General features: G+C 40.6%; 1 protein-coding gene and 1 long non-coding RNA gene across 4 annotated transcripts in view; one reads left to right on the forward strand and one right to left on the reverse strand.

The window, feature by feature from the left end:
* Positions 1 to 2,273: 2,273 nt before the first annotated feature.
* Positions 2,274 to 25,568, forward strand: part of LOC146682021 (NLR family CARD domain-containing protein 3-like) — an 88,949-nt gene continuing 65,654 nt past the window's right edge. Inside the window, exons 1-5 of one of the 3 annotated variants that reach the window (XM_085448452.1) lie at positions 2,274 to 2,490; positions 6,641 to 6,922; positions 16,249 to 18,019; positions 18,099 to 18,272; positions 18,448 to 18,527. In XM_085448452.1, the coding sequence (XP_085304578.1) occupies positions 6,649 to 6,922; positions 16,249 to 18,019; positions 18,099 to 18,272; positions 18,448 to 18,457 (2,229 nt within the window). In that variant the 5' untranslated portion in view covers positions 2,274 to 2,490; positions 6,641 to 6,648 and the 3' untranslated portion in view covers positions 18,458 to 18,527. Of the gene's footprint in view, positions 2,491 to 6,640; positions 6,923 to 16,248; positions 18,020 to 18,098; positions 18,277 to 18,447; positions 18,528 to 25,568 lie in introns of those variants that run through there. The other 2 variants (XM_085448453.1, XM_085448454.1) reach the window with 2 other exon arrangements.
* Positions 3,581 to 5,045, reverse strand: LOC146682022 (uncharacterized). The gene is made up of 2 exons (XR_014918005.1): positions 4,884 to 5,045; positions 3,581 to 3,868 (listed from the first exon to the last, which is right to left on the reverse strand). It is a non-coding gene; the product is annotated as an uncharacterized LOC146682022 (long non-coding RNA).

Below are 25,568 nucleotides of genomic sequence, written 5' to 3' on the forward strand. Positions count from 1 at the left end.
AACATACAATTACTGAAATTCAAACTCAAATACACCGTCTGTTTTAATAAAGTCAAAGAGTAAACAGGTGTACCAAGTGTATGTACTTATGTGTTTTAAACTGAAAGAAAAAGAAACTCAAACTCTTATAACCTCACTCATGCCTCTCTCAAATTAAAAACACTTTCAAACTTTAAAACCTCCTACTTTACATCACCAAAGAAATACCTCTCACACCTTCATTCATCATTCAAAACCTTCTAGTCACCGCATTCACACACCTAAACTGTGACCGGAATTGAGGAATATAACTCAAAACACACTTTCCTAAGAGTATTTTAGACATGCTTGTCATAATCAAAAAAGCAAGTAAAAAACAAACAAACAAAAATTGAAACCTCTATTAATTCTCACCGCACACACAAGAAATTGAAAAAATAAAACACACCAGCAACTAATGCTGGAGAAAAGTTACTACTGAAAGTGATGTGTTAGTCTTAAGTATATACAGTGCACTCAATATATTTATATATCTACATCCAAACTCAGTCAATTACTATACATCCACTACGGCAACTCAAAACTTTATTTATAGCCCTCTAATAAACATAAATGGCACTTGAAACACACACTCAACAATGTTTGCAGCAGTATTTGTAAAACCAACTGTGGTTTAAACAGTTCACTGCTTACTCATTTGCATTTTCACTCACACACACACCGTCTAAAAATAGCAGCAGCATTGCCTCAGACTCCTTTCACACAGATCTTTTTATATTACAAAGACGTCTTATATTTACAACTACTGTCAGATCTGTCAGCTTTAGCGCCTAACCAATTTTGACAAATTTCAGTTAACGGTCTAACCGATAAAGTCCAACTTTTTTGTAATCAATTAACCAGTATCTGTCCAACAGTTTCTGGCCTCATCTCTAAAATCCCTAACTCAATTTAAGAGTGTCCAACACCCAAGGTCCAACCTTTGCTGCCCAAAAAAGCGCAGATTACCGTTCCAAACGGTAAAGTGGTCCAACCACTAGCTATTTTGGAGGTTCCCAAGTTCTCCCCGGTTGCCGACCGTACTAACCCTATTCGCCGATAGGTCAGGGCCAAGCGTCCTCGGCCAGGAGGGAGCATTACCTCCGAGAACTGCGCTTCCTACCAGTCCAACTGGCGTTCTTGAGTAATTTATAATACTTTGGAACAACAGTAAAACACCCAACAAAGTGTAAGACTGAAGCAGGTCCAACCTTATAACCAAAAAATAACCAAATTCCCTAACATACTAAGATCATTCCAGCAGTCCAACTGCTTCCCGCGGTCCAACCGCATTAAATCCTTTCCAGCAGTCCAACTGCTTTAAATCCTCAGTACTGTCATGAGATTCTCATCAAAATCAAAACAGACATCCACCAGTAACTTCAGTGAGTAGACTTAAATTTTATCATTTCCAATTTGGCACACTTTGGAAATAATTCAACAGGTAGTGCCTTACCTTTTGGATAAGCCGGCTTATGCCCACTCACTTAGACCACTGGAATTCATGTCTGCCCGTCAGACCACCTAAGACCCCGGATTTCTCCGTCTAAACCTCCAACTCTCCCTCCTCAATAACCGGACGAAGCCCCCAAATGTTAAGATTCAAAATTGAGGAAGGAGAGTACACACCACCCATGGTCCAGAAGTTCTTTGGTCAAACAATGATTTTAATGAATACACGCGTGGGAAGACACTCTGTACGCAGACAGCCAGTAGTCCTCGACTTAATCAAAGCATGAACAGATATTTTATAGCATCAGGGTTTGTTTTACTGACGCCCCTTCATGCGTCACCGGTACATTTTATACATAGATCAGATCAACATCATCATGACTTTTCACCTAGAAAATCATCTTCTATTTTCATGGCTTGGTACTTTCCGTTCTTATCTTAAAATGAATTGTTCCTCTTTCTTGCCGAGACAACAAGGACGGTTCCTCTAAATAAATTTAACTAATGTGTGTGTATGTGTTGACCTCACATGCTCTTTGTGTCACCTCTTCACCTACTGTCTGTGTCTCGTCCTCAAAATAACCTGCACTTAGACTCTGCTTTCGGTTTCAGTTCTGCAAAAGGCACACTCTGCAAACCTGCAACTTCCTGTCAGCCTGCAACTTAGTCTTTCTGAAAGACACTGTTTAACCCCTGAATGCAATATAAACTCCAGATTATATTATTAATGCAATGGTAATGATGACAATTATTTAACAATAGCAGTAAAATAATTTCCCTTCTCCACAGCGTCCATGTGATACAATTTCCTACAAATGTGGCATTCGAAGCATCCTCTCCCTGAATTTGGAAACACCCAATGTGATGATAGAGAGCAGGAAGAACCAGTCTCAACAAGAGACACACACACCTGATTTCCTGTAACTGCAGAGGGGAGGAGCCACCCGAGCAGGTGGGAACAGGAAGAGAAACAGCTGAGCCTCCGTCAGAGCAGCAGGAGGACGGTGGAGCTGAGGCAGGGTGAGTGTTAACACCACATTGTTGTAGTTTTGCTGTCAGAGTCTCTGAGTGTGTTTGTTTGTGTGACTGTAGAGAGAAGAAGAGTCACAGTGAGCTCTGTAGCTGTGATTGGCTCAATAATCACCTTCAATGGACTGAACGCAGAGAACGAGCCGAGGAACCTGACAAACCTGTTTGTGTGTGTGTCTGTGTGTGTGTGTGTACCTGTTTAGACATGTTTGTGAGGACAAAGAGTTGGTATGCTACTATGTGGGCTAATAGAGTCCCACAAAATGGCCGTCCTCACGAGTTTGAGGATATTTTTGAGGCTTTTTGGTGTCCTCACTAAAATCTGAAAACAAGTGTCTGTCTGTGTGTCTGTGTGTGTATGTGTCATAAAGAGAGTCGAGTTCACAGTCGCACACTTTCTATCTCAGAGGCTGTATCCCAATTCTTCGGAGCCCCTCTGATGACATGGTCCAAAAAATAAATCAATTGTGGCCACAAAATACTACTTCGTGCGCACGAAATGCTAATTTGTGGGCACGAAACACTTGACCAATAACCGTGATCCTTCCCAGGCCCTTGCAGTTGGTTGACAATAAAATCTATCCCGGCGTCCAGGTCCTGTAAAGCAACTGGGCTCTCAGTATCCTGTTTAAATGTCTCTCCGTAATAATGGTTCCTTGCATTGCAGGCTTTTCAAAATGCATTGTAGCTCATTCCCAGCCTAAAATAAAACTCACTCATACCGTCTCTGTCCACGGTGTATAGGTTTAGCCTACTCTCATGCTTGTGTCTCTACGCAGCTGTCCAGGAATTGTATCAATATGATGTTGCCACAAATGCGTAATTCGTTGCCACGTTATACCCATTTCGTGCTCTCGAAAATAGTATTTCGAGGGTATTTTGTGGCCACAATTTATTTATTTTTGGACCATGTCATCAGAGGGGCTCCGTACAATTCAGGTACTATTATTATACTATTAGTGTTAATTGTACTTTCTGCAGTGTTTAAATGATTACATATACACACAGTTACTGTCCCTCCACACATACGACTTGGTTCTCCTTCTATGCCCCAGCTTTGTTTACTTTTTCCCACCGAGGCTTCTAGACTTCTGATTGGCCAGCATTTCTGCACGGTTAGGAATATATCTCCACCTGTTGCTTTGGCATGTTCCTAGAAGTGTTTTCCTTCATTTCTGCCTTTACGTGTGGACGGGATTATTTTTGAAAACAAAAACGGAAAATCTCCGTTCTCAAAAATACCCGTGTACGTGTGGACGTAGCCTCAGTCTATGTATTTACTGCTTTGTGGTGAAGGTCCGTGTCTCATGTCAGTGTGTTTAGTTTGCGTTTCCTCTGTCTCATCTTGTCAATCACTCCCAGCTGTGTCCTGGGACAGGGATAAAGGGCAAAAAAACAAAAACCAACTAAATAAGCAGACAAAAAAAAAAAAAAAAAAAATATATATATATATATATATATATATATATACACACACACACATACATCAATCACCTGGATCACCTGTTGAGAAAGAAAAAAGAAAACAAGCAGAAGAAAACGAGAGCAATACAATAAACAACATCACAATGATATATAGTAATATAACAGTAAATACTAAATATTAAACATTATTGTGCAGCACATAAGATCAACAGAACACAGTGTGCTTTGAGGTACACTCTAAGAACTAAAACTGATAATTACTTAAATATTTTGGTGCAACACACTGACATTTTAGACCTTCTTCAGAATACTGTATATACTATGGGCATCATGGTGCTGATCCAGAATCCTTACATTATTATTTATTACTAGATAATAAAGCAATGAGGAGGGGGAAGTAATAAATATGAAATAATGTATTTAAGATGATTCCATTTGTTTCACTATCCACTCTGTGCAGGGGCAAAGCTTATTACATGTATAGAGATACAATCATTTTACTGCTGTAAAATCCAAATTTTGTCTTATTTAAAATATAAATCTAATATAATCTGCATCTTAATGTATGTTCTTTAAAATATAGTGTGTTTTTTAATATATTATAATTATAATAATGCATAATTATGTGGACATGTATATTAGATCGTTTTTTAGTGAAATATAATCCCCCCAGAAGGGCAGGAAATGCTCTGTAACTTACTTTAAAACTAAATATGTTCACTAAAACGGTGACAGAGCTACAGACCCATGACAGCCTTACACAGGTAGCCAGCAGCTATGACCAGCACTACTTGTGCAGTTAATAAAAGGACAGGTAATGTTTGTCACGCTGTTGCACACACAGCACGCTCGTTTGTTTCAGTTCGTCAAATTGCCACAAGACAACTTACCAACGTGTACGTAATAAGCTAATACTCCTGTGTGCTACACACTACAGTGTGCGCTGTACACCTACTTACTGGGTTTGTCGCATCAGTCTGTGTCTCTGAGTTAACTTGTGTTTCTCTTACAGCTCCGGACCGCAAAAAATGCGCGTGCTCTTTGTGAGCTCGTTCCCGGCTCGTAACCAGCGCGTTCTGCCGTCGAGGGCGATCATTGGTTAAATGTGATCATGTGACTGATGCAAGCCAGATCCTTTTATTTAGCAAAACTGTGATTAATAGTTAAATATTATTGTTGAAGGGCACAGACAGGACTCCGCACGCACGCACACATTAAAAAAAAATAATACTTTTTTTTTTTTAAAAAGTTGCCTCAACAAAAGGGCACTTTGGGCACCCATCAGGAAAGGGGCGGGTGCTCAAGCCCCTCTAGCCCCCCCCCTCTTCTGCACGTGCCTGTCGCAGAGAACGGGGGTGTGAGAAGACTCCAAAACCTCCCTCCGCCCGCTCATTGTAGTGTTGATGCATGTGTGTTCTAAGGTGCATTTCCCCAGCTTTGGAAAATTCAGAGGCACAGATGAAGCTGGGGTACACAAAAACTGTAAAGCCAGGTGGAAAAGGTTCAGATAAGATGTCTTCCTGTTCCCCCAGTACGTTAAAGGATCCTCTGATCTTGGAATGTTTCTCTCCGACACGCTCCACAATACTAAGGGGTTGGCAGTCCGTTATAATAAAACTCAGGACTGCATGGTCCAGAACAGACTTCCTAGGTGCTTGATTTCAAAATAATAAAACGCATGTTAATTAAAAAATGATGATAAAGCAGTTCAGTGTCAATATAGGCCGACCTGTGTTCATTCTCGGTGTGTTTGTCTCCTCATTTTCATGTTTGGTTCTGTAATGCCTGAACACTGAGGAGGTGCTTTTGATTGTGTAACAAAGCTCAGCAGAATAGAAAATAAATAATTTACACTGCAAGTCACATTGCTGTTTTTCCTATTCTGATAGATTACACTGAAACAAAGACAGACAAACTATTCCCTTATTTGCAGTTAAAAGATCAAAATGATCCCACACAGCAGAAACATTTTTTTTTCTTTCAAGCTCAATTTTGTTATGGAGAGATGTTTTTTTGTTTTTTTTTTTATCTTTGCGAGAGTAATTTTGGTTTTTTGGGGGGTTTTTTGGTGGCGACTCATCCCATTGACAGATGCAGATGCGGTACCTTTTAAACACAGTTTAGCGCGTTGGTAATGAGCGATACAGCAGCTGTATCGATCACGTGACTTTTTCTTAAAGCGACACACGCACCGATACAGGTTTCGCTCTGTGAGCTTGATACAAGCGTCGGTGCATCAGTGTTGCTGGACCCATCACTACTATATAGTGATGTGTTGTGGTGCTTTGCTCCCACCCCTTGTGTTCCGTGTTTTCGTCTTCCCTTCGTGTAATTCTTCATATTCGTGTACTGTTAGTTTTCCCGGTTTAGGTTTTTGCTTAGTTTCCATGCTCACCTTCGCCATTTCTGTTTGTATCACCATGTGATGAATAAACTCACTTGCATCTGAGCTGCCTGCATAAAGGGTCCTTTAATAATTTACACACGGCTCGCAAACCGTTTATATATTTTCTTTATTTATAATAGTTTGTTTTATATTGTAGCAAAGTGTTACTTGGATACTTCTCTATGTGCTTCTTCATGTGCAATTTTGTTGCATTCTGAGCCTAAGAAATTTATTGTGATGAACTGCTGTTAGAATCAAGTTAAATTCTGATAAATCAGACAATTACCTCTCCAGCTGTTGTTACAGTCTTTGTTTATCGGGTCCTTACAGGGTAAAAGATGACGACACCTAAAGAAATCCTTCTGGGGACTTTGAAGGATTTGGGACGTGATGACTTTGAAGAATTTAAGTGGCATCTGAAGAACGGGTCTGTAGAAGGTTTACCAGCAATCCCAGAGAGTGAACTGGAGAATGCAGAGAGGACGGACATAGTGGATCTGATGTTTGATACCTACTCTATCAACACTTTTGAAGTTGCTAAAAATCTTTTGGGGAGGATAAACAAGAATGATCTGTTGGAGAATTTAAATAAAACCATCCCAGAACCCACAGGTAAGTCAGGGAATGACTAAACAAAAAATACATAAACAATAAAAACCTTAGTTAACATTACACAGGTGCCATTAAAATCTATATAAACTAGAAGAATTTGCATTTCCTGCGAAAATGCAGTGTGGATGCCTTAACGGCTGAAGATATCTGCTGAAAAAAGCTGAAAAAGTTGAAACAAAAAAAAAAAAAAAAAAAATGCCCTGAGCAGGATTCGAACCTGGCCCACCTGGTCAAAGGGCAGCTATTTAGCTCACTGAGCCAAACACTTTCTCACAAAGAAAAGGTGGAGAGATTGACAATTGTGCTAGCAGAATTTGGGCAAAAAAAAGGGGGTGAAAATTCTGCTGAAAAGAGTTCAATCAGCAGAATTTCTGCTGAAAAGAGGTGAATGAGCAGAATTCTGCTGAAAAGAGTTTTTTTCTGAAAACAGCAGAAAAAACTGAAAATTTTGCTGAAAAGAGTTGAATGAGCAGAATTCTGCTGAAAAGAGGTTTTTGCTGAAAAAGAGCTGAAAAGGTTTGGATTTGTGCTGAAAAGGGGTTAAAAAAACCGAAAATTTTGCTGAAAAGGGGTGAAAAAAATGAAATTTGTGTTGAAAAGAGTTTAAAAAAAGTTTAACTGTTAAGTGAAAAAAATGTTGCCATAAGCTGGATTTGAACCCAGGCCTCCCAGTCTGAGAACGGATGCTTATCTCACTGAGGTAAAACACAGCTCAGCCCATCATGCAAAATCAGTGACCACATTGATAATGTGTTCCATTCATTTCAATGGTCAAAAGTCATAACACACATCAGCAGAAATAGCAGAATTTTTTAAAGTTTAAACATAGCATTTCTGCTAAAACTTAGTATTTATACTAAATAATATTTTTTTCCTGCCAAATCATAGCATTTGTGCTGGAACACAGAAAGTTCCACCAAATCATACAATTTGTACTAAAACATTATTTATGATTTAGCAGAAACATTGGGACTTGGTAGAAATACTATGATTTACATGAAATACTTTGACTTAGCAGAAGTACTACAATCTAGGAAAAAAGTACTAAAGCATAGCAGAAATTCTATCATTGAGCAGAATTACTAGGATTTAGAAGAAATACTAAGATTTGGCACAAACACTGATGTGGCTCAAGAACCTTTATTGTGCAGTTATACTATGATTTGGAAGAAATACTATACTTTGGCACAAATACTATGATTTGGAAGAAATACTATGTTTTAGCACAAATACTATGATTTGGCTCAAATACTATAACTATCCTCAGTCAGAAGGAGAGGCTGACATCCAGGGATTAGATTACCACAGGTGGAGTTTATTGCGGTCAGATGGATGGTACAGGGTGGTATGGCATACAGTAGGAGGATGTGGAGAGGTGATATGGTGTGGTTTCTATGATTAAGAACAGGGTATGCATTACAACATGCATACAGATTAAAGATTAAGAAAACTGGTAACAAATTCCTCCACTACAAATCAGTCTGATGCCACTTTTTACAGGGTTCCCGTTTACTAAGGCACTACCCAAAAGGCGCCACAAGAGGGCACTCCAACACAAGAGATGACCTATTTACACTGATGCACTTAGTAAACAGCCCCTACTTAGCCACTACATAATACAGTGATATTACAGTATACAAATTCACACGAATACTATGATTTGGCAGAAATACTATGACTGAGTAGTAATACTATAACATAACAGATTTCCTAAGAAAAACTATTAAATTGCAGTAATTCTATGACTTGGCAGAGATACTACGTTTTAGCACAAATACTATAACAACGCAGAAATACTATGACTTAGTAGTAATACTATAACATAACAGTTCAATGTTCTTGCACAAATACCACAATATGGCAGAAATACTATGTTTTAGCACAAATACTGTGATTTGGTATAAATACTATGATTTGGCACACATACTATATTCCGCAGATACACTATAACATAACAGATATTCTACAACTTAGTACTAATACTATAACATAACAGAATTATTATTTGGGCACAAATACCACGATTTGGCAAAAATACTATGATTGGGTACAAATACTATGATTTGGCAATAATACTGCATTTTAACACAACTACTGAGATTTAATTGAAATACTATGATTTAGAAGAAATACTATTACTCCATACAAATACGATACTTTGGGACAAATACTATGTTTTGGTTCTAATACTATGATGTGCAACAAATACTATGATTTGGCACAAGTACTATGATTTAGTACAAATACTATGATTTGGCAGAAATACTATGACTTAGTAGTAATACTATAACATAACAGATTTCCTAAAAAAAAACTATGAAATTGCATTAATTCTATGACTTGGCAGAGATACTACGTTTTAGCACAAATACTATAACAACGCAGAAATACTATGACTTAGTAGTAATACTATAACATAACAGTTCAATGTTCTTGCACAAATACCACAATATGGCAGAAATACTATGTTTTAGCAAAAATACTGTGATTTGGTGTAAATACTACGATTTGGCACACATACTATATTCCGCAGATACACTATAACATAACAGATATTCTACGACTTAGTAGTAATACTATAACATAACAGAATTATTAATTGGGCACAAATACCACGATTTGGCAAAAATACTATGATTGGGTACAAATACTATGATTTGGCAATAATACTGCATTTTAACACAACTACTGAGATTTGATTGAAATACTATGATTTTGAAGAAATACTATTACTCCATACAAATACGATGCTTTGGGACAAATACTATGTTTTGGTTCCAATACTATGATGTGCAACAAATACTATGATTTGGCACAAGTACTATGATTTAGTACAAATACTATGATTTGGCAGAAATACTATGCCTTAGTAGTAATACTATAACATAAGGGATATACTATGGTTTTGCAGACATACTATGTTTTTGCACAAATACCATGATTTGGCACAAATGCTATGATTTAGCAGAAATACTATGAATGGGTACAAATACTATGATTTTGCAATAATACTGCGTTTTAACAACAACTACTGAGATTTGATTGAAATACTATGATTTAGAAGAAATACTATGACTCCATACAAATACGATGCTTTGGCACAAATACTATGATTTGGCACAAGTACTATCATTTAGTACAAATAATATGATTGGGCAGAAGTACTATGTTTCAGTACAAATACTATGATTTGGCAGGAATACTCTGATTTAGCAGAAATACTATGTTTTAACATAAATACTATCTTTTGGCAGAAATTCCTGCTAAAAAGGACTATTTCTGCTTTTTAGCAGAAATACTGTAATTTAGCATAAATACTATAATTTGGTATAAATACTGTGATTTGGCACATATAATATATTCAGCACATATACTATAACATAACAGAAATATTATGATTTGGCCCCAAAACCATGATTTTGCACAAATACCATGATTTGGCAAATATACTATGATTTTTCAAAAAATACTATGATTTAGCAGAAGTACTAAGATGTAGTAGAAGTACTTTGCTTTAGCAGAAATACTATGATTGAGGAGTAATACCTAAACATAGGAGAAATATTGATACACAGACACACATACACAGACAGTAAAGGGAACAGGAGCTGTTGAGAGTCTGGGCTTGGTATATGTAGGTCAGTTAAATTAGCTGCACCTGCTGTAGTCAGCCCTTACACACGCAGACACAGAGAGAGGTGTGAGTTTTCTTCAGTGTATTTCTGACATTCAGGATTCCCCTCGAACAAATGGCCATAATTTCCTAACCGTAGAGGCTAGAACGGTCATTCAGACATTGTTTTGTTCAGAAGAGATGGGGGAATCTTCAGGTCTTCATAATTCAGAGATAAAATATAAATTATTAAAGATATATGACTTGTAATACACTGTAACTGAGTAGAGGCGAAGCAAAAACTGCCTTGACTTGCTCTCAAACAACCTTTGGTAACTCTAAATCTATATGGAGCATCAAAATCATTCTTTCACCGTAAGAAACAGCAGGCTTTGGTGAACAGTCATGGAAATTTTCAGGGCTCTGTGGAAATCCATCAAAAAGATATGATGAGAGAAAAAAGTGACTCATTTCCAGAATTTGAAATCTGATGAAATCTGAGCGAGGGACAAATTTCCTACCCTCAAACAAGTCTAACTCATCTCAGAACGGTAATAGGTGAGAAAATAATTCTTGAATTGTGAGCATCAGGAGTGTCTGAAGATATACCGGGACAAGCCTCATGTCTTAACTTCGCTTCGTTAAGGAGATATGACAATTTGAAAATGCCTCTCATTAGAGAAATCCAGCGGTGATTTTGAACAAACTCTCCATTGAGTTTATATGGAGAGTTTTCTGACTTTGTGTTACTCTGAGGAGATTTGCAAAATAACTATGAGTCCCACAACAATGATAGGGACATTTTCTGAAAGCCAGCAAAAATACCTACGTTTTGGTGTATAATCTGTGGGGCTTGAGTGGAAATTGAGCGAGTAGCAAGAAGTTGTTTGGACATGAAGAGAAAATTCACACAGTTTCACTGTCCCCTCTGAGTTAATTGCATAGCAACCATAGCAACGCATGTATTTTCTGAAAAATCACAATTTTGCAACTGAAGACTTAAAGAGAGATAAGATGAAAACAGTAGAAGATCTGAAAAAGCTGAATCATACAGGAATGGCCCAATCATTTGAGAACGTTTTAAAGTTTGAATGGAGTTTCTAGGTGAAAGTATGAGGCAGTAGTTAAGTTTCAAAGACAAGAAAGTTTTAGCAGAATTGTGGAAGTTTCCCATTCATTTCAATGGGACAAATTAAAGGAAAAAAGTGTAATATTTTAAAAAGTATAATAGTAATAAACACCAAAAGTCATAGCCGGCATTAGCAGAAAGAGCAGAACAGTTTAGAGTTTGAACGGTGAAAATAGCACAAAAATTGTGGAAGTAGATCCACGGCGAAAAGTGTACGGAAACACCCGGAATAATAAAGAATAAAGAGAAACAGGAACTCAATAGTGTGGATGCCTATTAAGGCATCCACACAATAATAAATCCAAAACACTTGCCAACACTTTCAGGAGTGAGAGACTGCAGAAAGCCAACAGTTTGTGTTTTATGCATCTGCACAAATAACCTCCTGTGTACACATGAATATCTGCTCTTTGGGTTGGTTTGATTAAAATGGGACCAGCAGCAGGTTTTCTGCCCATTTTACAGATTTATATTGTCAGATTGGTTTTAGAGCTGTTTTATCAACATAAATGAGGCGACAACAACAGTTTGGGACACGTCACAAATATGATCAAAGTGCTTTCTCTTAAATCTATTTACCAGTTGAAGGTAAAGTTAAAAAAATGGCTGCCATTTCTTTCTGCTGTTTGGAGACCCAAACAAAAAAATGCCCACACAGTAAATGCTTTTTATTATGGTTGATAAACAGGACACTAAGGTGATTGGTCAAAGGTTGGAGGAAAGCCACAGTTCTCCTTATTTGACTGAAATCCACCATTTCAGCTCATGTTTTTTCTTCTGCAGCTTTCTGGGAGATTCCACTTCAGCCTTCTGCTGGCAACGCTCCCGTTACCAAGCTTCCCTTAGGCAGCATCATTAGAAGACATAGCATACATTTACACTGCTATGCAGATGATACCCAGCTCCATCTGTCCATGAAGTCAGATAACACACACCAATTAGTTAAACTGCAGGAATGTCTTAAAGACATAAAGACCTGGATGGCCGCTAACTTTCTGCTTCTTAATTCAGATCAAACTGAGGTTATTGTACTCGGCCCTGAAAATCTTAGAAATATGGTATCTAAGCAGATTCTTACTCTGGATGGCATTACCTTGGCCTCCAGTAACGCTGTGAGGAACCTTGGAGTCATTTTTGACCAGGACATGTCCTTCAACGCACATATTAAACAAATATGCAAGACTGCTTTCTTCCATTTGTGCAACATCTCTAAAGTTAGAAATATCCTTTCTCAGAGTGACGCTGAAAAACTAGTTCTGTCATGGTCCTGGGTCGTTCAGCGTTTTGTTTCATTTTTGGTATCACCTTGTGTACTTTGTGTTAATTCTGATTTTGTATTAGTTCTTAGGTTGATCTCTACCTGTGTCTTTCCTCTGTGTTCTGTTCGTGTCCCCGAGTTTGTGTTGTAAAACAGTCTGTTTCCTGTTTTACTTTGAAGGTTTGTGTCTCATCTTGTGAATTAGGATCAGCTGTGCTCCCCTCCTGTGTGTCATTCCCTCATTACCTTGTGTGTATTTATAGTATGTGTCTGCCTGTGTTCCTCGTTGTGTCGTCTGCATTACTGTGTTAATCAGTGTTACTACTCGTCTCTCTATCCAGCCTTCTTTGTGTCATCTCTGTGTATTCCCCGCTGTCCTTATGTTTTCAGGTTTGTCTGTTACAGTGGCTTGCAAAAGTATTCGGCCCCCTTGAACTTTTCCACATTTTGTCACATTACAGCCACAAACATGAATCAGTTTTATTTGAATTCCAGGTGAAAGACCAACACAAAGCGGTGTACACGTGAGAAGTGGAATGAGAATCATACATGACTCCAAACATTTTTTACAAATAAATAACTGCAAAGTGGGGTGTGCGTAATTATTCAGCCCCCTTTGGTTTGAGTGCAGTCAGTTGCACATAGACGTTGCCTGATGAGTGCTAATGACTAAATAGAGTGCCGAACAAGGAGAGTGCTGATCCAAAATGCAGCCAAGAGGCCCATGGTGACTCTGGACGAGCTGCAGAGATCTACAGCTCAGGTGGGGGAATTATTAGTCGTGCACTGCACAAAGTTGGCCTATATGGAAGAGTGGCAAGAAGAAAGCCATTGTTAACAGAAAACCATAAGAAGTCCCGTTTGCAGTTTGCCACAAGCCATGTGGGGGACACAGCAAACATGTGGAAGAAGGTGCTCAGGTCAGATGAGACCAAAATGGAACTTATTGTTCAAAATGCAAAACGCTATGTGTGGTGGAAAACTAACACTGCACATCACTCTGAACACACCATCCCCACTGTCAAATATGGTGGTGGCAGCATCATGCTCTGGGGGTGCTTCTCTTCAGCAGGGACAGGGAAGCTGGTCAGAGTTGATGGGAAGATGGATGGAGCCAAATACAGGGCAATCTTGGAAGAAAACCTCTTGGAGTCTGCAAAAGACTTGAGACTGGGGCGGAGGTTCCCCTTCCAGCAGGACAACGACCCTGAACATAAAGCCAGGGCAACAATGGAATGGTTTAAAACAAAACATGTCCATGTGTTAGAACGGCCCAGTCAAAGTCCAGATCTAAATCCAATCCAGAATCTGTGGCAAGATCTGAAAACTGCTGTTCACAAACGCTGCCCATCTAATCTGCCTGAGCTGGAGCTGTTTTGCAAAGAAGAATGGGCAAGAATTTCAGTCTGTAGATGTGCAAAGCTGGTAGAGACAGACCCTAAAAGACTGGCAGCTGTAATTGCAGCAAAAGCTGGTTCTACAAAGTATTGACTCAGGGGGCTGAATAATTACGCACACCCCACTTTGCAGTTATTTATTTGTACAAAATGTTTGGAATCATGTATGATTTTCGTTCCACTTCTCACGTGTGCACCACTTTGTGTTGGTCTTTCACCTGGAATTCCAATAAAATTGATCCATGTTTGTGGCTGTAATGTGACAAAATGTGGAAAAGTTCAAGGGGGCCGAATACTTTTGCAAGCCACTGTAGTTTTTCCAGTTTAGGTTTATGTTTAGTTCTGCCCTCACCTTGGTTTGTTCACTGTAAATAAAACCTCACTCGCATCTCCACCACTGTCTGCAACTTGGGTCCTCATTTAACTCCACCGCACGACTGCTGCCCCAGCCGTGACAAGTTTATGCATTTATTACGTCAAGGCTGGATGACTGTAATTCATTATTATCAGCAAGTCCTAAAAACTCGCTGAAAAGGCTTCAGTTAATCCAAAATGCTGCAGCAAGAGTCCTGACAGGGACTAGAAAGAGAGAGCAGATTTCTCCTGTATCGACTTCCTGTTAAATCCAGAATTGAATTCAAAATCCTGCTCCTCACATACAAGGTCTTAAATAATCAGGCCCCATCTTATCTTAATGACCTTGTAGTACCATATCCCCCTATTAGAGCACTTCGCTCTCGCTCTGCAGGCCTACTTGTTGTTCACAGAGTATTTAAAAGTAGAATGGGAGGCAGAGCCTTCAGTTTTCAGGACCCAAAAAGATAGTTGGGTTTTTTCTGTTGTATTATTGTAGGTTCTTTATCTTACAATATAAAGCACATTGGGGTGACTGTTGTTGTTATTTGGAGGAATTAATAAAAAAAACTTTTATACTTGAAATTCTTTCATTTATTCTACATATTTATTCATCACTGGCTCCATAGTGTTGTTTATGTAATATGTGAAATGTTGCTAGTATTGATTTGGTGCTGTATAAATAAACACAATTAAATCAAATGTGTCTCTATAAAACCTGCCCTCAGTTATAACCCAAGTGTCAGGGCTCAATGGCTCATGAAAAGGAATGGAGTCAAGCACAGAACCAAAAAACGGAGGCTGAGTGACTTTTAACAGAAATGTATTTTACTAGATTTCTTGACGGAGAAAGCTGAATCACGGCTAAATTCAACAGCAAGCGAGGTATTATGAGAAGTGCAGAGCTGAGGCCAGAACATAAGCTGAGGCAGGTCAAAGGAACAACAGGGGCAGAAACGGGCGAATAGAAACTATCCAGGATCACTGGAACAAAGGAGATAATAATCAGAGTGGTCCACAGTGTAGTGAATGAGTCCAAGATTTAAAAACTAAGAGGTGTTACGTGGCTGCAGGTGGAGATCAGCTGGAGGAGGAGATGAATTAAATCTGGGTACAGAGTGAGATGTGGGTGCACAGGGAGGCAGGCAGGTGAGGATGGCAGTTTGCAAGAGTGAGTTTTCCCAGCAGTGGCAGGCCAGAATCCTGAGGCGTGACTTATGGCGAGAGTTGGAAGATGTATCCAGGTGCCGACTAGGGAACAGGAAAAGAGGGTTACGCGAAACAAGCTGAGGAGCACAAGACAAAATGTGAGGCAGAGAACTGACTGTGCTAAGCACACAATCTGGAGAAGGTTCATTGTGAGTGCTGCTCATAAATACTGCCGGAGTAATTGGCAACAGGTGAGGAGCACGGAGGAGTGAGGAGGGCTCCACCCAGGGGAGGAGAGCTGATGCTGTGGAAAGTTACTCAGACTCACTCGGATCATGACACCAAGAGTCCAGTGAACTGAACACATAACCACAGTAACCAGAATGCAGTTTTCTCATTTGTGTCATTTGCTGTTTATTCATGCAGAGATTCTCACTGAGTGTCAGCTCAAACTCAAGTCAGACCTGAAGCAGAAGTTCCAGTGTGTGCTCGAGGGGATTTCTACAACAGAAAACCCGACCCTCCTGAGTCAGATCTACACAGAGCTCTATATCACAGGGGGAGGGACTGCAGAGGTCAATGATGAACATGAGGTCAGACAGATTGAAACAGCATCCAGGAAACCGGACAGACCAGAAACAACCATCAGACAAGAAGACATCTTTAAACTCCCACCTGGAAGAGATAAACCAATCAGAACAGTGCTGACAATGGGAGTGGCTGGCATTGGGAAAACAGTCCTAACACAGAAGTTCACTCTGGACTGGGCTGAAGACAAAGCCAACCAGGACATCCAGTTCATGTTTCCATTCACTTTCAGAGAGCTGAATCTGCTGAAAGAGGAAAAGTTCAGCTTGGTGGAACTTGTTCATCACATCTTTACTGAAACCAAAAAAGCAGGAATCTACATCTTTGAAGACTTCCAGGTTGTGTTCATCTTTGATGGTCTGGATGAGTGTCGACCTCCTCTGGACTTCCACAAAACTACAATCCTGACTGACCCTAGAAAGTCCACCTCAGTGGATGTGCTGCTGATAAACCTCATCAGGGGGAAACTGCTTCCCTCTGCTCGCCTCTGGATAACCACACGACCTGCAGCAGCCAATCAGATCCCTCCTGACTGTGTTGGCGTGGTGACAGAGGTCAGAGGGTTCACTGACCCACAGAAGGAGGAGTACTTCAGGAAGAGATTCAGAGATGAGGAGCAGGCCAGCAGCATCATCTCCCACATCAAGACATCACGAAGCCTCCACATCATGTGCCACATCCCAGTCTTCTGCTGGATCACTGCTACAGTTCTGGAGTTTGTCATGAAGAACAAAGAGAGCAAAGATCTGCCTAAGACTCTCACAGAGCTCTACCTACGCCTTGTGCTATTTCACCTAAAAACGAAGGACATCAAGTATGATGGAGGAGCTGAGACAGAGTCGTGCAGGAAGATCATTGAGTCTCTGGGAAAACTGGCCTTTGATCAGCTGCAGAAAGGAAACCTGATCTTCTATGAATCAGACCTGACAGAGTGTGGCATCGATATCAGAGCAGCCTCAGTGTACTCAGGAGTGTTCACACAGATCTTTAAAGCTGATGAGTGCCACATGTTCAACAACGTTGTTTACTGTTTCATCCATCTGAGCATTCAGGAGTTCTTTGCTGCTCTTCATGTCTATCTGACCTTCATCAACTCTGGAGTCAACCTGCTTAAGAAACAATCTCCTCTCTTTAAAATCTTCCAGAAAACACTTACTGTAAAAGACTTCTACCAGAGTGCTGTGGACAAAGCCTTAGAGAGTCCAAATGGCCACCTGGACTTGTTCCTCCGCTTCCTCCTGGGTCTTTCACTGCAGACCAATCAGGATCTCCTATGCATGCTGACACAGACAGGAAGTAGCTCACAGACCAATCAGGAAACAGTTCACTACATCAAGAAGATGCTCAGTGGGAAACTGTCTGCAGAGAAAAGCATCAACCTGTTCCACTGTCTGAATGAACTGGATGATCGTTCTCTAGTGGAGGAGATCCAACAGTCCCTGAGATCAGGACGTCTCTCCACAGATCAACTGTCTCCTGCTCAGTGGTCGGCTCTGGTCTTCATCTTACTGTCATCAGATCTGGATGAGTTCGACCTGGAGAAATACTCCCGTTCAGAGGAGGCATTGTTGAAGCTGCTGCCAGTGGTCAAAGCATCCAAGAAAGTGCTGTAAGTGAATCTATGAACAAATATGTTTAATAATGCTAGATGAATAAAATAATATGTCTCCATTGTTATTCTTCCTCAGGCTGAGAGATTGTAAACTCTCAAAAAGAAGCTTTGAAGCTTTGTCTGAAATTCTCAGCTCCCCATCCAATCATCTGAGAGAGCTGGACCTGAGCTCGAACAAGCTGCAGGATTCAGGATTGGATTTGCTGTGTGTTGGACTAAAGAGTCCTGACTGTAAACTTGAAACTCTCAGGTAAGGATACAGACGTTTTGACACTTTTTGACTCTTAAATCTGTAAGTTTATCTTGATGTGGACGTTCAAAGTCAGCACAATTTTCCTTTTAAGTTCCTGAGTTTATATTTTTGACTGTCAGGTTGTCTGGACAGATGTTTTTATTTTATTTAATTTTTTTACTTGTCCCTAAAGTCAGAACTAAACCCACATGTAGATGACTTTCTGTTACTGGAGCAGCCTTCCTGAAGACAGCAGTGTGTTTTCATGCTTTTAAAGCCAAACTGACCTTTCAGACCTGGCTTTCATTTATTATCTATTTTTGTTTGTTTATTATATATTTATTTCTACTGTTTAACTACTGCTCACATCTGTTATCCTCCTTTTTAATTGTTCATTTCTTTTTACCCAGTGTTTCTATATTGCACTTTGTATTTGTCTATATTTATCATGCACTACTTTGCTCATTTATTGTTTGGTTTTAATGTTATTAAATTTCGGTTCTTTTGGTATTTGTTATGGCCAAAAAGACACGGCTCAAAAGTGGTCTTTTTACTTTTTAAGTTATTAAATTTGTAACTGTAGTGATTTGTGTGTGTGACAGAGAGGCACTGCCAGGGATTTTTGACACAAGTTGTTCTTGTAAAATCAGTCTGTGAAGGTTCTCAGACATCCAGGTCATCGTAGTCTAAGGAGCTTGGAAAGAAAAGCGTCTGGACTTCTTTAAGTTTCCTTGAAGATGTTTCACCTCTTATGAGAGAAGCGTCTTCAGTTCTAAGGGTCAAATGGTGGAGTGGGGCAGTCAGTGAAAGGGCAATGGTAGTGTCTCAGGGTTTGTATGTTTGGGGGGTTCAGAGGGAAAAGATGAATGCAGGTCTGGAGTTGGTGTGTGAGAGCAGGGAGTGAATCTGATCAAACATGAGTGTCATGAAGCCTGTTTGCAGTTATTTGCACTGTTTTCCACTCTGGATGTTGTTTCTGTTCAGCTGTGAGTAGAAAAGGCTCCATTCTACAACCTGTTTGTGTTAGTTGTTCAATAGAAACATTATTTTGTGCTGATGTTGCACTTCTTTTATTCACAACCAGAGTTTTTGAAGTCTGCATAAAAATGATTTAAATGACTTTTGAATATTACTTTAAATACTTAGATTTAAAGTTCTGAAAAAAGTTTAAATACAAAGATCAGTATTGTCTAATGTTTTGGCTGCAGTGTGTTTTTGCAGACAGGTATAACAGAACAGCTTTAGTGTTTAGATTTTTTAAACTTGAGTATGAATTTATACAAAATGCAGCAAGATATTAAAAAAAAAAGTGGCATCGTTCCATCTCTGCTTTGATTAGAGACACAGCTCTAATCAAAGAGGTGGTCCGCTTGCCTCCGCCCCAGAGAGAAGGGTTACATCTCCTGGGTTTAGGTGTTTTCCAATTTGTCATCATTTTGAAAAGTTTACATTTCTTCAGTGTTGAGCAGCAGAAATGAGACTTTCCTGTCAGAGGTCATTTTTGAAAAAATGAGGTAAATCAACCATGAAAACCATGAATCAACATGTGAACATGAGCTGATGCTGCTGAAGTGAAGCAAAGTTACAGAGGTTTGATTACAGACACAGCTGAGAGTTTGTAATCTGTCATCATTTTAAAAAGTTTCCATGGAACAGCAGAAATGAGGCTTTACTGTCAGAGGCCGACAGCACTGAACACAACAGCAGACTGGTGGCTAATAAACAGTGAATGATGCAGAAACAGATGTTTGAAGCTGTTCTTGGAGTACACTGAGAGAGAGAGAGCTGTGCAGGCAGGAACAGCCAAAGTCAGAGAGAATTCATGAGCATATTGATCAAACGTGAAGCAGAGTTTGGATCTTCTTTTGCTGCTGCTTCACTCAGTTTTGGTTGGAGACAGATGAAACCTGCAGCTTCAGGATCTGTGAGCTGTCCACTTTCAGCCCCGACGGCGTGTCCGTGTACGTGCCGTCGAGTGAACGATCCACGCTCTGTGTTTCCATCTTTGTGTGTTTAGCTGCTCTCATTTACTGTTTTAGCTGTTTGCTGCTTGTTGAAATAGTTTGTGAGCTTTAACCTGAGATTCTGGCAAAATACATTTATATTAAACATCGATTCAGGATTGAATGAATCAACATCGTTTTATTCAAATTAAAACCATTTAAATGGGAACATGAATTTTTTACAGCCGCCTCTAATGCTGGGTAATGTCAGCTGGTCCATGTGCAGCTGGCTGTGAGGCTCAGGGAGCGTCTACAAAGTGCAACACTGAAAGAACATCATCCATAAATATTGAGTAAGAACTGGACTCTCATACAGCGAGACTCAAATGCCTTTAAACATCAGCTTATCCTGCTGATCCAAGTCCAACACTGAGTTTGTAAAAACATGTTTGTCAATCATTTTGTTTGGTTTCTGAGGAAAAAGATTCAATAAGTTGCTGCTAATACACAACATTTCATCATATTTCCTCATAACCCTCTTTTGTCTGACCATTTGATCCCATTTGAATTTGCAATAAAGGATCCACAGAGTTTGGTGACAATAATGACAGTAGATGTTTGTGTGAAAGTGCTGGAAGCAAATGAGTGTGTGATGTTCTTTCAGTGTTGCACTTTGTAGACGCTCCCTGAGCACTGGTCTCACAGCCAGCTGCACATAGAGACCAGTGTTGTTAGTCCAGGTCAGAAGATGACTTGTTGGAATGAAAATGAGCTTGTAGTTTGTCTGCTTTAATAATGTGACTGGAAAAAGGTGTTGGACTTCAAATATGTCCATTTCTTTCACACTTCACCTTTAAAAGTGAAGCCATGTGGTTCCTGGAAGGAAAAACACGACTTTTTCAAGTCTTTGTCCTGTTTTTATGAGAAATGTACGACTTTAATGTGAAACATTCAGAGTTTTTTCTCTTGTTGTGTTTGTTTGAAGCTGCTTCCTGTTGGCTTCAGCTGTTTGGAGTTTCCATTTTCTAAACTTCTACATTCTGAACCTTCTTCAGCTCTGAACAGATGATGAAACACTGAATGATTTCAAGCACTTTGTCTAATAAACTTACATCTTTCATTCTTTATACAGATTGAAGAGCTGTGGTTTGTCAGATATTGGCCTTGATTATCTGGCAGCAGCACTGAAGTCCAACCCCTCGTATCCCACAGAGGTGGACCTGAGTGGAACCTACAGCAACCTGAAGGGTTCAGGAGTGAAGCATCTGTGTGATTTTCGGGAGAATCCACGATGTCGATTTGAAACTCTGGGGTCAGTCAGCATGTTTTAGTTGTGCTGAGATGAATATGATGTGAAAGTTGTGCTGACACTAAACTGCAGACATCAGGCTGATATTATACTGATCCACACTGAGGATCTTCATGGTAAAGTCTGTTTTCTTCTTCTCTGGTTTAGTCCATTGACTGCAGCAGAACAATGTTCACATTTCAAACAGTGATACTCAACGTATGGCCCGCGGCCCACACGCGGCCTGCCCACCTTTCCTGATTCAGAGAGAGGGGACCCTGATTAACTGTGTAGCTTCTTCCTCACAGTTCTAAGTATCAGACACAACAATGAATAATCCACAGCTGACTGTCTTTAGCAGGTCAAAGGTCACGGCACACAGCACTCTGTGAAACAGTTTGGAGCAGGAATTCTTGCACATTTACAAACTGACACTGCTGCACGGCATGCTGGGTAATGCTAGCTGCTCAGGTATGGGCGTGCTAATGGCTGTGAGGCTCTGTGGCTGCAGAACACCGAAGAAGAGAAAAGAGAGGTGGAGGATGAAGAAAAGAGGCGGAGATGAAGCAGAAGTTTTGCTCCAGAGAGGAGCTGTGTCTGTGTGGGCAGGGCTCAGACAGCTCCGCCCACACAGTGACAGTGAAGCAGGTGAAGAGTAATAAATGAAGACAGCAGACAGTATTTGATAAGCTGATGTACAAACATGTAGGTCGTGTCCAAATTCATGGGCTGCATCCTCCTGAGGCCGCATTTGTAGACCGATTACGTCACAGCGACACGTCGAAGGCTGTTCGTAGACTCCTCCGAATGCAGCCAACAAATGCGTCCTCCTTTTCCCCGAATTTGAAGGATGGGTCGGGTGTGTCCTTCGTGGCCTACCATATCCCAGAATTCATAGCGCGGCCCAGCCAAACTCCAGTTTCCAACAATGGCGGCCGCTACTAAGTTTTAAAATTACTCATACTAATCTTTTTCGGTCACAAAATAAACTTTTAACATATTTTCAGGCGAGAAAGTAGCTGTGTAAACATCAAATATCTGCTCGGTTTATCAAGATACCGCATATTTGCAAAAGTGCTTCGACGTTTTCGGAGACGTCTGCTACCCACCAGCTCGATAGCTCGCCGGGAGCTCGAGGGTCACTGAAGCCGCCGAGAACGGCACAACTCCCGGCACATCATTTTCAGATCACCGCGGACTTTCGCTACTCAGGTTAAACATGATATATAAGTCACTTAGACAACCTCAAAATGTTATTGTTTGGCTTTTTTCAGTGTTTTGTTTGTTCGTGAGTAAATCGGTTTGGCTGAGATTAAAGTTATTAGATTAGATTAGATAAAATAAAACTTTATTAATCCCCCAGGTGGGTTCCTCCTTGGTCTTTACAGAGCTGACTAAACGTCAAACAGAAAACTGATTAAACAGAAGTATGAGACGGTCGAGAATTTACGCCAGTGTCCTGTTATATTTTAGATAGCAAGGAGCAGACGGCTGAGTTTATTAAACTCCACCGAGACAGCGGTGACGCTAATCAGAAGGCTAGACCGTCCAATTTCCCCAGCCGTTTATTTCCAGCCTACCCGACCTTCTGAGGACCCAGCCCACGTAGACCGCAAAGGCCGGGTCCTCGGGAGGATGCAGCCCATGAATTTGGACACGACCGTAGAATGATGGTGGCAGCTACAGAAACAGGTCCATACAGACTGAAGCGTGTCTCAGTCTGAATGTACACTGCTGTTATAAGAGCTGTGGAAACTCAGGTCAAAAGGACGTAACCACACTGCTGACAGTTCCAGGACATTCACAGAGTTACAGCATCATTTGTGACCATAAAGACAGAAAGCTCATCCAAATCCTGGGATTAAAAGTCTGTCCTGGTGGTGTCCAGTCAAACACGTCTCTGTGAAAGCTTCAATCCAACAGGCTCCAAAGTCCTTCTGCTCATTTCCTCGCCGGGTTCTTGATGCTCCTGTACCATCTCTCTGTCATCCTCCTCGCTCCCTCTTTGCACTCACAGTCTTTGTGCATCATTAACACTCACATGAGGAAAACCAAAGTTTTACTGGGCAGAAGATGATCATCAGTGACGCTGTCTTTAAAACACTCTTGTTAGAAATGTACGACTTTAATGTGAAACATTCAGAGTTTTTTCTCTTGTTGTGTTTGTTTGAAGCTGCTTCCTGTTGGCTTCAGCTGTTTGGAGTTTCCATTTTCTAAACTTCTACATTCTGAACCTTCTTCAGCTCTGAACAGATGATGAAACACTGAATGATTTCAAGCACTTTGTCTAATAAACTTACATCTTTCATTCTTTATACAGATTGAGGAGCTGTGATTTGTCAGAGATCAGCTGTGATTATCTGGAAGCAGTGCTGAAGCTCAACCCTTCGTATCCCAGAGAGGTGGAGCTGAGCTACCACAAGCTGCAGGATTCAGGAGTGAAGCAGCTGTGTGTTCTTCTGGAGAATCCACAACATCAAATTGAAACTCTGGGGTCAGTCTCCACGTTTTAGTTGTGCTGACACTGTCGATCTGTGGAACTAAAACCTTTATACAGGAAGTCTGGTTCAGCTCTTTGTAGACCTTCTAATCTCTGATGCTCTGAGTCTTACTCAGTAGATGATGCAGAGTTGTGAAGCCGATGTGGGTGAGGACACTCGCCCAGCTCTAACTACTTTGACGTCCAGGCGGCTTCCCTGCTTGTCCTGATACAAACAAACCTGAGTAACCTTGCAGGTCAGATCTCATCAGTCACACCTGTTATGGCAGCTCTCCTCTAGATTGTAGTTCTTGTTAACCTGGGATGGTTTTAGAAGCCTGGACCACAGACTGCAAGGGAAGATATTACTGGGAAAGGCCAAAGCAACCTATTAGACCCATTAAACACTAACATAGATGAATACTCAGATTTAAACCTTTATTGTTTCACAAAGGGATAAAAAGGGAACGTCCACAGTTTAGACTGCAGCAGATTTTATTAAAGCAGTTTGACAGGAGCAAAGCAAAAACACAAAGAATAAGTGTTTCACATATTAATACATATAACATAATAATAAAAGAAAAGCAAAATAATGATACAAAAGAATGAAAAAGTTGTCCAGAGCAGCAGGATGTCTGAGGTCTGCAGAAACACAAAAACACAGCAGCTAAAAATAGTTGTTGAAAGAAAACGAGGTGGGAGCTGCTGATTCCTGAGCTTTGATACTGGATTAGCTTCCGTAGTTATTCCCATCACTGCTGTAGGAGCTACATTTAGTCACAGCTGATTGTCTCCTTTGACCAATCAGAAGACTACTGTTGTAAAAACAAGCAGACAAAGAACCAATGAGAGTGAAGAACAGGATAAAGAGCTCGTGTGATGGAGGCAAAGCAATAATCAGCAGACTGTAGCAGTTTCTATCTGGATGAAAGTAGAAGGAGCTCAGCGGAGCTCAGTCCCATATCTTTGGTTAGAAACAACATCAGTGATTTCCTGCTGCTCGAGATGATTCCAGCAGCTCTCATTCCAGCAGCTGATGAGAGAAACAGCTGATGGCTCACAGCTCGTACACTGTTGGATCTCCAGATGTTCACGTGGCTGAAGTCTGTGAAGAAACTGTGGTCCACGTAGTTCACACGGCCTCAGATTGGACCGAGCTCCCTGGATCACTGCAGCATCCTCAGCTGGTACATGGACGTCTCTGCTCCTCAGTCTTGGAGCCCCTGCAGGTCCGTCCACACCACCAGGGTCTTCTCACTCACCTTTCCTTTGTCCTCGTCCTTCATCGGCCGTGCTGTGTCTTTGTTCCTGCGGTGTTGTTCCCACGATGCAGCGCTGATGTTCCCTCCTTGAATGCACAACAAGTACGGTGCTGGTCTTTCTCGGGTGGAGCAGAGACAGATTGAAGTCTTTCCGGCTTTAGTGCCGACTTCCCTGACAGAGGCTGGACTCCATGGTCTGCACAGGAGGCTTCTACACTGTGTGGAGGTGACTCCTGGACTCGAAGACAGGCTGCAGGTACATGTGTGATGAAGAGGAGCTACAGCAGTGTGATGGAGCTGCAGGTGTGAAGGAAGTCCTGCTGTCCTGTCCCACCCTCATCT

This window comes from Copadichromis virginalis, linkage group LG23 (genome assembly GCF_057382275.1).
Source record: "Copadichromis virginalis isolate Kocher_CV1m ecotype Utaka linkage group LG23, C_Virginalis_male_GT1.1, whole genome shotgun sequence".
Classification (NCBI taxonomy): domain Eukaryota; kingdom Metazoa; phylum Chordata; class Actinopteri; order Cichliformes; family Cichlidae; genus Copadichromis; species Copadichromis virginalis.